Source organism: Lissotriton vulgaris, chromosome 6 (assembly GCF_964263255.1).
Source record: "Lissotriton vulgaris chromosome 6, aLisVul1.2, whole genome shotgun sequence".
NCBI classification, from domain to species: Eukaryota; Metazoa; Chordata; class Amphibia; order Caudata; family Salamandridae; genus Lissotriton; species Lissotriton vulgaris.
Window position 1 is genome coordinate 444,110,558 of NC_141694.1, and position 13,771 is coordinate 444,124,328.

At 45.0% G+C, this 13,771-nt stretch overlaps 1 protein-coding gene across 2 annotated transcripts in view; it reads left to right on the plus strand.

The window, feature by feature from the left end:
* Positions 1-13,771, plus strand: part of LOC147707445 (isoaspartyl peptidase/L-asparaginase-like) — a 1,215,953-nt gene that overhangs the window by 998,359 nt on the left and 203,823 nt on the right. For both annotated transcript variants that reach the window (XM_086926453.1, XM_086926454.1), the window contains exon 5: positions 13,452-13,570. In XM_086926453.1, coding sequence (XP_086782579.1) covers positions 13,452-13,570 — 119 coding nt within the window. The remainder of the gene's footprint in view (positions 1-13,451; positions 13,571-13,771) is intronic.

A 13,771-nucleotide genomic window follows, 5' to 3' on the forward strand; every position in this document is an offset into this window, starting at 1 on the left:
ATTCTGGGGTCAATTGTCTTCCCTCCTTCGACAAGAGATGACCTAAATAGGTAACCTCCTGGCGGCAATATTGTAACTTAGAGGGTGACACCTAGTGATGCAGATCAGACAAATGACGCAACAGTGAAACAGTCACATCCTTACAAACATCCTCTAAATCAGCAGCTACAAACAAGTCATCCACATACTGAATAAGAGTAGCACCTGGGGGCAAAATGAAAGCATCACATTGAGATTTCAAAGCCCGACTGTAAATGGAGGGGCTCTCACAATAGCCTTGAGGTGCACGTTCGAATCGGAAACTTCGGCCTCTAAGAGAGAAGCCAAAAAAATCCCTACTTTCCTCAGCAATAGGAATACTGAAGAAAGCATTTTTTAGATCAATTACCGAGAACCATGCCGCCGAAGCGGTTATCATAGTAAGCAAGGCAGTGATATCTGGGACAACAGGAAACTGGGGGACAACAATCTTGTTGACCTCCCGAAGATCAATCACGAAGCGATATACAGGAGGCTGAGAAGGATCAGTGTGTTTAAGGACAGGTAGAACAAGACTATTACAAACATTACCTCTCGTCTCTTCAACCACACCCTTCTGAACCAGATCATAGATAATAGCCAACAAAGCTCGTTCACCATCATTGGAAATCTTATACTGAGGAATGCGTGGTAATTTAACATTAGGCTTAATAGTAACCACGTAAGGCAGAATCTGGAGCAGACCAACATCATTCGGACCTGTAGCACAAAGTGTAGCAGGAAGAGAATGCAATTCAGGTGGGAATCAGTCTTTAGATAAATACATAGGAGAAACCAATTTCTCACCTAAAGTAAGATGCACACCAGAGGGGGAACAATACAATGTTGCATGAAGACGTTTCAACAAGTCCAAACCCAACAACTCGTTAAAATAAGCGGAGCTTCCAAATTGTAAGGACCAATCGAAAGAGGCAAAGGACAAGAAACCGGGTTAGTAACTGGGGCGCCATAAAATCCTACATAAACATTAGTTAAGCTAGACAAAGGTGCCCCAGGGATGGAGTGAATGATAGAACTTCTAATTGCACTAGTATCCAAAAGAAATGGCCTTGCATCACCCAATGCAACAACTTCAACATAAGGCCCATTCTGATCCACTGGAACTGATACGACTCCCTTACTTTGTCCATGGCTGTCCTAACTAGAATGAAAATCCTGAACCCCACCCTCAACACAATAATCGTCATTATAATATTGCACAGACTGAGAATTCTGCTGATCAAAATAATTCGAAGAATTCTGAGGGGGAAAGGAACGCTGTCCTTGAGGTAACGCACCTCGCCCTCTACCTCTAGGTGCTGATTGAAAACCACCACGGCCTCGCGACCCTGGGAATCCACCATTACGCTGCAATAAAACCAGATGCAAAGGTCGCGGAACAAAAGGTTCAGGTTTTTGTAACAACCTCTGAAACTGGGGAGGCTGTTGAAACTGGTGCTGGGCAGAATGAGGGGGATAAGCCTGTTGCAAAAGAAATTTCGTTTTTAATTCCTTAGTCTTCTTCTCGATCTTATCTTTCTCTTCTTTATCCCTATTCTCATAATACTGAGCAGTAGCTAATATCTGTGCAGACGAAGAAACAGCCCATGAGCTTTCTGAATCTTTCAGCTTATGCGATAATTCTGGAAGTAAATTAAATACAAATTTATCCACAAATAATCGCTGTCCACCTTCAGTACTCATATCTTGACCACTGTGGTCAATAAACTTCTCCTTAAAACGAGTAAAGAAATCAGAGACACTCTCTTCTTTCTTCTGCTTACACGCAGCTAACTTATCCCAGTTAACACGTAAGGCAGGCATCATCGTCTTCATTAAAGCGATGATTCTACCAGGCAATTGTGCAATCAAATCATCTGGCTTAGCACCACCCACTTGTGCTTCATCTGCAGCACTTATAGCGGCCCAATTACCACCTAAAGCTTGGTCGTGGTCTTCCCTACGAGTCCGAGCCCACAACGCTTGTGGAACTACATTCCCCATCAGCATATCAATATCGGCCAGATTCATAATACACGCATCAACAGTCTGAGACAGCTCTTTATAATACCCAGCAGGATTTTTACGAGGGTCCGGTAGAGACTGTTTGAGCACCAAAACTTCAGATCGTTTCCAGGGGACATGTACCCATATACGCTGGAAATGAGCAGGGACAGCCGGAACAGCGCCTGCTTGCGGAACCGCTTCCCTCCATACTGGAGGAACTTCTCTCATAGGATAATGTTTCATTTTCTGTCTAACTGCAGGATCAGTTTCAAGAATAGTCTGAGAAGAAAATAAAGTGTCCTTACAGCGTCCTCAATTTCGGAACCCACAATAAGTCCTTTATCAAACTTATCCTGTATATCTAACCGACCCTGAGGGGATAAATCCAACTCCATACTCTCCCATCCTTTGAAAACAATATCACAAATTACATTAAAAACATATCTCTGCGTGGGCGAGTTCCACTGGAGAAAGGTACTCAGAATATCAGGTACACTATACTGTGGACCACTCATGATCCATTTGTGAGCAAGAGAGTCCAATACAACTCGTTCGTCAGAATCTGGGATTTGACTACGGGATTGCCTTATAGAAAAAGCAGGAGTCTGATTAAAAGGCCTAAAGAGGGGGGAGAAAAGACCAGGAACAGTATCAACCAACCCATTGCGAGTTGGGGAAGAGGCAGACAATAAAACTGGAGACACGGTAATAAGCAAAGGAAGAGACGGACTAGCCATCACAAGAGGGACCGAAAGTGAAGGATACTGAGGTACAGAAGTTAGTGGCAAAGGAGGTGCAGGTGGCAATGCAGGTAGAGGCACTTGCGGAAGAGCCGGACCCACTGGCTGAACAACAGGTTGCTGGACAGTTGGCAACAATAAGGGTGCATTAGCTCCTGGTACATAAGGCGGAGGCAATCTCCAAAGATGGGACATTAAGGGATCTTCATCAAGATCCTTATTCTGTGCAGAAGTAGGCAACACAGGGTAGCATCTATCTATTGTCATACGATGTTGTCCGTCTGAGACTTCAATCGCTCGATCAGTCTCATTGCCTTTGAACTGTTGGGCAGTCTGTATGATCGTCATATCTTTCGCTTTTCTATCTCTTTTAGCCTGCTTAATTTCTCTCTGTTTGGCTTATTTACACCAAAGGCGGAAAGAGTCAAACATTGCTGGTCGGGCTTTTCTTTTGAACAAAATTGCTTCTAAATTATCTAATATATTAGGCTCAAAGCTACCATTTTGTGGCCACTGCAAAACACAATCTTCCTTCGTGTATTGGATCCATGTCTCATTAAAGGCAATGGGGCTAACACCATGTTTAGAATAGAGCTCATACGTGGGAGTTCCAACCAGAGGAATCAGACAAGAGTCCTCGATCCGGGAATCCCTATTACAACCAAAACAACAAAACTTCCTAAATTTGCTAAGACCAGGCATCTTAAATTCACTGGTCGGTTTACCAACTTCAAGGGGTTTAAAGCAAATAACCCAGCACAAACGTACTCACCCCTTGGCTTCGGCTATTGCAATGGTCGAATAACAAAACTTAAAAACAAAACAAAGAAGTGGGCGCTACCCACGAATACTTAACTAAGTGGTCTCTCACGGCAACAGAGGTCCGTCTAATGTCTCGCGATACCAGTCATCACCAGAGGGTCCATGGCAGGGCGGCAGTCAGGGCAGCAGTCATCAGCAGCCGTCGGAAAGGAGTAGCCGTGCTATAAAAAAGACCTTCGGTCCACTTCGACATACAGGGGTCGCTTGACGTAGTTCGCGAATCCTCCAGAATTTTCTTGCAAGGCTTCTCACGACCCTCGGGCTGAACCACTACCACTTAAGCCGCCCCAAGTTGGGCGCCAGTTGGAGAACCGGGCGTTATGGGCCTGGCGGCGCAGGGCACGCCTTAAATCCCCGAGTTCACCTGCCTTGTTGAACAGAGAAACCAGGTTTATTAGCTGCAGCTAAGCACAGTTGTCCCAGAAGTACGTACAGAGTAGATTCTGAGGAGACCACTACTTTAGTCCGTGGCGCACAATCTTTCATAGCACACATATTTACGACATTTACTCCCTGTACATACAAAGCAAGCCAATAGGAAAAGTTGGAAAACAAGCTATCCGGTGTCCCAGATATGCCCCTCTCTCAAGCCCCGTGTGTTACCCCTCCCAACAAATTAATCAGTGCTAGTACGACAATCCAATTTGCAGGTGGCAGGACGTATTTGTGTGCCTCAAAGGATAGTTGTGTAACAATTAAATACAAGGAGAGAATAGCGAAGGCCAGTCGGATAAGATAAAGTAAGGAAAGAATAGTAGAAGCCATATAGTCAGTCGAGACAGGGATCAATCAACCCAGACATGGATTAGCGAACTCGGCCAGACCCTGACATCGGTTTCGTAAACAAGGGCAGGGGGTTACTCTTAAACCGAAGAGACACGTAGCAGCTGAGAAAAGCAAAAACACTCCGTTCGCCGTGCTGCCTGAGTGAGGGCAACACAAAATGGCGGCGAGACACAAAATGGCGGCTAAATACGTGACGAAGTCAGAAACCGAAGAACCTCACCATGCTGCGTCCCGGACTTTATGTAGTAGCCGAGAAATCAGAATCGTGTTGGGAGGTTTGAAAACCGTTGTTCTTAAATAAAAAAGCCAGGAGGATCAGGGATGCTCTAGGTCACACTCGTCCAAGAAAAACTGTGAATGAAACAACTCCAACTGGAATGAATGCCTGGAGTTTTCCTAGAGTCCAAGGACATTTCCCCTGTCGGAATTGCAGTGTTTGCCAATTAACCGCACCCACAAAAACCTTAGCTCTAGAAAGTGGTAACATTTGGACGCAGTGGTCACATACCAATTACAATTCAACCAACGTGGTCTTCATGATCACGCGCCCTTACGGCTTGAGGTATGTGGGCATGACCACACACAAAGTAAAACAACGGGTGTGTGAACATTGAAGTAACATCGGATGTAAAAAGAACACTAACAGAATGACCGAGCATTTTCTTCAGTTCAATCACACAACAAATGACTTGCGGTGGACCATAACTGAACAGATACTTTCTGGAAATAACTCATCTCAGATACTGTTCGAGAAAGAACAATGGTGGGTCTACCGCCTCGCAACTCACACTCAAGGACTCAATGATAATATCCCGTGGGGCTATGTATTACGACACTTAATCCATAGAATTTGGACATATACACAAACAGTGGTTTACATTGTCAACACATATTATTGTACTCTCTGTCTAATGATTGATATAATCGAAACACTAGAAGGAGTATACCCCGAAGAAATCAAAAATGAAATCAATGAGATACACTGAGAAAAAAGCATAAAAAGGAAAAATTCTTCCTTTTAAAAGACCCCTCACTCACCAACTTAGTTGGTGACATGCTTCATCATAGGAGTCCCACCCGAGTAACTGAATGTTACCCGGGTGTTCTTTAACACCTGAATTACAGTGAAGCTGGGTATTTTCACAACAGTGATGCAAGTGAGTGATAAAGTGAGTTTAAAATGTTCTTTATTGTACTCCCTAAGAGTTTAATGAGAAGCAATAAGACATGGTTAAAAACAATGTGTGATACCTAAGTAGGCTTAACTGGCCTGAGGTATCTATACAAAAAGTGATGTGGTGGTCAACATTTTTCAACCTGTAGGTGATAATACTAGGTTTTTGTCAGGACCTATGTAATGGCCCGAGCAGTATGCACATGCTAAAGTGCACCACGTCCCTGGGTTACTCGTTGACCATGCTGTGTACTCACAGAATGGTGTCCTCTCAGCTTACTATGAATCTTTGGGACTCCATGCAGGTCTTCAACGTAGGCAGGACAACGGGCGGCATGGTCTGATGTAAGTTTGACTCGGGCCAGCACCCCTCCGCACGGTCTCCATGAGGCGTGGCTCGAACTAGCCCCTAACATTTTTTCCCTTTCACAGAAGGCTGAGAGGGTATTTATAATTGTCCTTTCACAGAAGGCTGAGGGTACAAGTCCTTGTTTGATATTGCTTGCTATTATATAATTGGGATTTTGGCTGAATATTACTTCCTTCTCTGCTGTCTGCTTTAAGATAATATTCAGTTAATTCTCCCCCATTGGGAACTACACTTCTCCTTTACTTTATGATATGTTTTTTAAAGGTTTTGTATATCTTTTATTTATCCTATTTTTAAAGACTTATGGCCTTCATAGCATGTGTGTCTGATGCTTTCTCAGTACTATTATCAATAGAATCAGTAACCTCTTCCAGCAAACGAATGAACGGGCATTAACATGGTCAGCACCAGAGCTTGTGATATTTGGTTTATAATGTTCCGATTTTCCAGACCTAATATTCACTGCTTCTAAATGGCCTATTTTTGTAAGCTCTTTTTGCAGCTTGTAATGATTGACTTTAATACCTCAGATACTTCACCTAATTTGGTCAATACTGCTGAGTACTTAAACGTATTATTTGCAATAGTAAGGTTTTTAGTGAGTTGTTTACTACTTCCTCTATCGTGTGCATTCTTTGGTCAATAGCAGTAATACTATTTGCTATTGCGCACTTGGCTCCAATGCTGGCATCTAGCTTAGTTGATTGAGAGGATAAAGTGCATGCTACAATGTTCAGAGTCCTCAACATTGTTTTCATGACAGCAAGCATTGGTTGCTCAGATGGAATTTGATTTGCTTTAAATGTTAATTGCGCCACAAGAGATGTATTTGTACGAACAGATTATATTGAGACTATGCATTGCATTCAGGGGGGTATTATGTATTGAGTGGCAGGTGAAACCTAACCCTAGGTCTTCATTGTCCAGTTTGAATGAATAATAGCGATTTAGTTTCTTCATGTTTCTTTCCTGCTCTGGTAAAAAAAGAATCTACAAAAAGTAGAGAAGTGCCACCCTCTTCAGGTGCACATTTTATATTACTTGCATGAGCGTAAGTAGTTTACAGTCTTCCGATTTCTTAGATTAGATTAAATTAAGCCTGCAATGATGGACTTTACATACCCTGAGACCAGTGCTTTATATGAGCCAGTACTCACCGGTAATGAGTACCGGCACTTCTTTGATTTATCACTCTGAGTACAAGCATTTCTCTACTGCCCTAGAGAGTGCCAGTACTCATGAAATGGTAGGCTCATTAGCTGAGCTATTCAGCAGGGTTCATTTGAATAATGTTCTGGTGCTCACCATCTGGCTGTGCTTGACAGAGCAAGGTCCATTCAGGCCCTGTGCTGTCAGTCGCATTCACACTATCTTGTTCGTTCATGCAAGCACGGGAATCATGTCAGTCCTCTAGCAGTGGCAATCAGGCTACAACCAGTCTGGCCCTGATTGCAATTAAAAAAGCTATGGTAGGTGAAGAGAAAAAATAGCTTTTATCATACCTGAGTCTTTAATGTGTCTGCTATGTTTGTGTGTATGCCTGTTTTTGTAAAAAAAAAAAAGTGAAAGCAAGAGAGAGAAAATCAAGACACTCTCAGGAGGTATTTTAAAGAAAATGTATGGCACTTTGTTTGTACATGTCTTCTCTGCGACAAAGATTTATAATTTAAAAAACAGGGACGTTTGGTGGGTGGGTGGGTGGGTGAATGTGTGCAAAGGTGGATGTATAGATGGTTGGATGGATGAATAGATGGATGGTTGAGTGAAAGCATGCATGGGTGAAAGAGGGTGGATGATTGGATGAAAGGGTAGATGATGGGTGGATAAGTGAGAGATTGGATGGATGAATGAAAAGGAGGGACGATGGATGAAAGGGTGGATGATGATGAGTGAAAGGAGGGATAGAGTGAAAGGGTGGATGGAATAAAGGAGTGAATGGGTTGATGGATGGATGAGTGAAAGGATTGATGGATGAGGTGAAGAAAATAGAAACCTTCTCAGGGGTCTCACTGATACCTGGTCCTTTCAAACTAACAATGAAGAAATTGGCACAGGAGCTAAAATATAAAAAGAATGCATTTACCCACCTCAGATGAGGGAGACTACGTCACACAGAACCCTTAGCAACTGAATGAGGTAGTCTAAGGAGTACAGAGAACTTGGGCCTTATATATGCTTAAGGTTACATAGTCGTACAAATGGGGGTGGTGATGGACGGAACATCTGAACCAATTAAACACTCACACCCAGTCAACAGATCTGGGTTTAAACCATCACCATTCTTTAGCCCACTCCGCCACTCCAGTTCAGACATGGCCATATGCAAATGAGTCTGACCCTGTGCCTCATGGGAACAGTCCAGCCCGAACTGCCAAGCCATGCCTTCCCTGGACCGGAAACAAGCTTCCTAGGACCGGTTTCTGGAATTACAGCCGTCTTCAGCCAGGCTTGCTTGAATCCAGTGGCAAAGTGAGCAAGGGACTCATGCCTGAGCATTCCCTGCCAACTTATGGTGAACAAAGCGGTACAAAAGGGTGTGGTGATGGACGGAGCATCTGACCCAATCAAACACTCACACGTAGTCAACAGATCTGGGTTTAATCCATCACCGTTCTTTAGCCCCCTCTGCCACCCCAGTTCAGACATGGCCATATGCAAATCAGTCTGACCCTGTGCCTCATGGGAAAAGTCCAGCCCGAACTGCCAAGCCATGCCTTCCGTGGACCGGAAACAAAGGGTCATAGATATGGCAGTGCAGAAGGCAGGATTGGACCCCAGTAGCTTTGGCACACACTCATTCAGGATAGGGGCTGCCACAAGGCGGCGGCAAGGGGTTTCACTAAGAGTGAAGTGCAGAGGATTGGCGGATGGTCCTCTAATTGCTATAAGCGCTATGTGCTGCTTTATATTCTATAAGACTGCACGGACGGTTTTGCTGATGCTACGTTTTTTTCTGTTCATTTTAAAGATTCTCAATCCTATCACGCAGGAGGGAAACTGGTCTATGCAGGGAACAGGTGTACGCCTGGGACCATGGAGCACACAGTGTGTGCGTCATTTGTCATTCATATGTAAGACGTTTATGAGAATTTATTTTTTCAGGATATTAGGAAAGGAGAGCAAGGCAGGATGGTTTTAGTGTATCCTTCCATGGGCAAGGTGGACTGCGATTTGACCATTTTAGGGGCCTAGTGTTGAATCTGCTGGACAGGGAAGGGGCTCGCCCCAGGGTTATTTTCCTACACTTGGGAGGGAACAATCTGGTACATCTAGGTAGACGGTGTCTGGTTGAAACACTGATCACTGAAATGGATTGGCTGGCACGGCTATGTCCGGGGTCCATCCTGGCTTGGTCACATATGATCTCGCAGGGGAGAGTCTGTGAGGGCATTGAACCACTCTGTGAAAAGAATCAATAACAAAATGGATAGTTTATTTCTAACCCTGGGCGGCCAATTAGGCTACGCTTGCGGAGTTTGCGGAGTTTGTGCTACTTCGCGTTACCCAAATTGCACATAGCACAGTGCAAAATTGCGTAGTGTACCGTAGTTGGCATTTTTTGCTCATGGTCCTCAACGTCAAGTTGGCGACCGCAAGCGAGAAAAATGACATCCCGACGAGACTTTTTCCTCCTCCGCGATCAGCAACATTAAGTTGGCGATCCCAAACGAGGAAAATAAACCTCCCGGCGATATTCTCAAGGTAGTGAGGTCAGGTTTCTCATTACGAGTGGTCGCTTATGCTCGCGATTCTCGCCAGGGGTGAGCTGTGCTTCTTAAAAGACAGTGTCCACTTGTCCAAATTGTGTAATGAGCTCTTCATGGAGGACCCTCTGGTTTGGTTAGATGGTTAGGGCATGACCTTTTTGTTGAGTGATGGGGTGGCCTGATAGTCGGGCAACTACGCAGGTCTGTGACGGTAAGGTCATGATTAGTGAGCTTAAATTTAAGGTCCTTAGAGGGCGGCATCATTCTTTAATGGGGTCGCCCAAGGGGGAGGGACAAGTTTTCTCTCAGGGAACTCCAGGGGCAGTTACAGCCAGTTGGCTGGAATGGTGAGGGGGAGGGAAGCTACACTTTCCATGTGAAGAGGACCCCCTTGCGCATGCGCACTCCGGTTGGAGTGCGGGCATAGTTTGATCAGGATCTGCCGCCAGTCATTGACTCTCTCTGTATTTTGAACATAATTTATGTAAAAAAAAATTAAATTAATAATTTGTAATAAATATGGCCGGGGGTTTAACGACCCTTAATCCAAAAATCCTGTGTGCTAAATGACTTGCCGCCTTATGGGTAAATGGGAGGCGGGCAAATTGGGTACCGGAATAGGGGCCAGTCATAGGGGTTGTAAGTCAAAGGAAGAGGGGTCTAGGACTTACCTGGTCATGGAGTAAGGCAAGAGCCGGCATTGGACATACCGCATGTATGGCGGACATGCCGCCTCCGATGACGCTACGGGAAGGTAGGCCAGGCCGCGCACTATGGTGACACGGCAGGTGCGCCTCCCTTGTGATTGGTTTGCCTGTTCGCACCCCAGAAGTGATCACTTCCGGAGCAAGCGTCGCCCAAAAGCCGGGGGGTATATGAAAGGCTGGGGTGCGGTGAGAACGGCCTCTTTGTGCGCCTCCCCCATCGCTTACACAAGCAACTCCTCAGCCTCGCTAGGAGGCTTCATTCAATTTCACCCACCCACCATCCCCTAAAGCAGAGTTCTTTTTTCCAATGTTTGCGATGTGCATTTGTTTTTTCTTTGTTACAGGTTGTCTTTCTTGACAGGTTCATCAAGTATGTTCCATAAAATGTTTTTATTGTCGCATTTATAGTGCTATTCCTTGTTCAGTGGTAAAGTCATGATTGGTGAGCTTAAATTTAAGGTCCTTAGAGGTCGGCGCCATTCTTTAATAGGGTCCCCCCAGGGGGAGGGACAAGTGTTCTCTCAGGGATCTTCAGGGGCAGTTACAGCCGGTTGGCTGGAATGGTGCTGGGGGAGGGGAGCTACACTTTCCTGTAGGCTGGTTGGCCACCCCGCACGCACACAAGGGTGCAAGTAAACTGCGCATAACTGCAAGGGTCCCTTATGGAGACAATTTGCGTGGCGTAGGGTGCTGGGGGGGGAAGTACCCTCCCGGTGAACGGGCCCCCCTTGCGCATGCGCACTCCGGTTGAAGTGCGGGCATAGTTTGAACAGGATATGGCACCTGGCCACTTTGCTAACCTGACTGCTTCCCTTAATTCCCCCAGAGACCTTTTCAAGATTATAGATTCCCTTTCCGCCACTCAGGCAGTCGACCCCATAGTGGAAACCCAGGAGCTGTGTGATAGAATCTCGACCTTTTTCCATTCTAAAATCGCATATATCTATGGCACCCTTGAATCCCTCAACCTTGAGCTGGGATCCCCTCCCTCCCCTGCCATTCCTTCTGTGGGGTGCCGGGTGGATGGACCTGCTCCTAGCCTCCTGAATTTCCCTCTCCTTACTCCAGAAAGGATCAATCAGCTTCTCGATAACACTAAATCCGGTTCCCCTTTAGATCCCTGTCAGGTTAGGGTTCTGATGGCTTGTAGGGAAGTGGTTATTCCTCCCCTTATGGAGGTGATGAATTCTGCAATCACTGAGGGAATCTTCCCTCTCTCATGGAAAATGGCGGTCGTCAAACCATTTCTGAAGAAGGCCACTTTGGATCCTGGGGTTTTGAAAAAATTTCGGCCAATTTCTCTACTACCTGCCCCTGGAAAAATACGTGAATCACATCTTAACCGCCACCTCAGCTCTTTTTTGGATGATTCCACCCTCCTAGATGTGTCACAACACGGCTTTAGAAGATCACACAGCACCGAATCTGCCCTCACCGTGGTCATCAACAACATCCGCTCGAAGGTCGACAAGGGCTATACCACCCTCTTGGTCCTGCTTGACCTCACGGCGGCCTTTGATACCCTGTCTCCCTCTATCCTGGTCACTTGTCTTAGGGAGATAGGAGTCGGAGGTCCAGCCTTGAACCTTTTGGCCTCCTTTCTCAATCAAAGAGAAGAAACGGTGAAGTTAGGCGAGTTTCTTTCTCCAACAAAACCTGTGCATTACATTAAGTCCCATACTCTTTAACATCTATGTGGCCCCACTTGCCAGGGTAGTGAGATCTTTTGGGCTTGAGGTGTTGTTGTATGCCGACGACAACCAAATGATGGTCTCTCTCACCCAGCCTTTGAAGGACTCTGCCCTGAACTTCAGGAACTGTATGGAGGCGGCATCACAATGGATGATCCAGAACTTCCTAAAGTAAAATGGGGAGAAGACGGAGGTCTTGATCTTCGGGGGTAATCAGGACATCTGGTCAAATGATTGGTGGACAGTTTCCCTTGGGGACTGTCCCCTTCCCTGTCAATTTGCCAGGAATCAAGGTAATCCGATAGATACCTCACTTTCATTCAACCGTCAGGTCAGCAGGACTGTTTCCACCTGCTGCGGTATCATCAGGATCCTTAGAAAGATCGCTCACTATCTCTCCCCCGATGCTCAGAAGCAAGCCACTGTGGCACTATCTCCTCAAGACTGGACTACTGCAATGCACTTTATGTGGGAATTAATAAGAGCCTTATCCATCGCTTGCAGATAGTCCAGAATGCGGCAGCTAAGATGGTCCTCATTCTCCCCAGGTTTTCTTCAGCATCTTTGGCTAGAAGAAACCTGCATTGGCTGCCTATCCAGTCTAGGATCACTTTTAAGATCCTATGTCTCAAGCATGGGGCTCTGTACGGTACTGACCCAGAGGGTATCACGTCCCTCCTTCACTCTTACTCCCCCACTAGAGTTCTCTGCTCATCTAATAAAAATCTCCTTCTGATTCCTAGATTTACAAAAGCAACATGGGGAGGTAGAGCCTTCTCTACCTTAGCTCCTAGGCTATGGAACTCATTTCCCCCTGAACTTGCAGGGCAACCCTCCCTCGTGCTTTTCCATAAAGCTTTAAAGACTTGTTTGGTTTTTTACTGAGGCATACCTGTGATGGTGCACTAGAGGAATTACAGACTAGATGACCTGCTTGGCGCCTTGATGCCCTTGGGCTAAGTTGCGCAGTATAAGTTTTCTTTCATTCATTCATTCATTCAGTCATTGAGCTTGCCGTAGGGTCAAATAGGAATAAGCAGAAAGATAACGCTATTTGATTATTGAATGCTTAGATTCGGATAGGAATGTCTATGTATTAGAAAGAGGTTATGGTTTGCAAACAGGACATATGTACCTATCAATGTAATCAATTTAATGCACTGGACTTTCTTCATATTGTGTACATAATGTATATGGTTTAGTAAGCGGAATCCGATAGATAACATCCACACACAATTAGAACCCTAAAATATCTATAGCATGACGTTGTACTGCTTTGGAAAAATCTTTCATTATTAACTCTCATTAATTTAGAATTTTGCCACATGCCGATAGGATCATGATGCAAGGAATGAATTTATGAGTGTTAAATGTATTTTTTGATAATGTATTCTCTGCTAAGATGTTTTGCATTTCTCTTTTCTTTAAGGGTTCATGACACAGTTGGTGCAGTTGCTATTGACCAGGAAGGTAATGTGGCCTGTGCAACCTCCACAGGTGGAATCACAAACAAGATGGTTGGACGTGTTGGAGACAGCCCAATCATAGGTATTAAAAGCTCCCTAGAAAAGCGAAGGCTCAGTCTACATAATAATGGTTATGGAAAGAATGAGATATGAATTGAAACACTGACATCTCTCAATTTACTTATGCCATTTAACTACTTAGTCCTCCATAGAATAAAAAACAGGCAAAAAGGAAGACCTTTTCATTTTAACCGATATTACTGATTCAAATAGTTGAGACTAA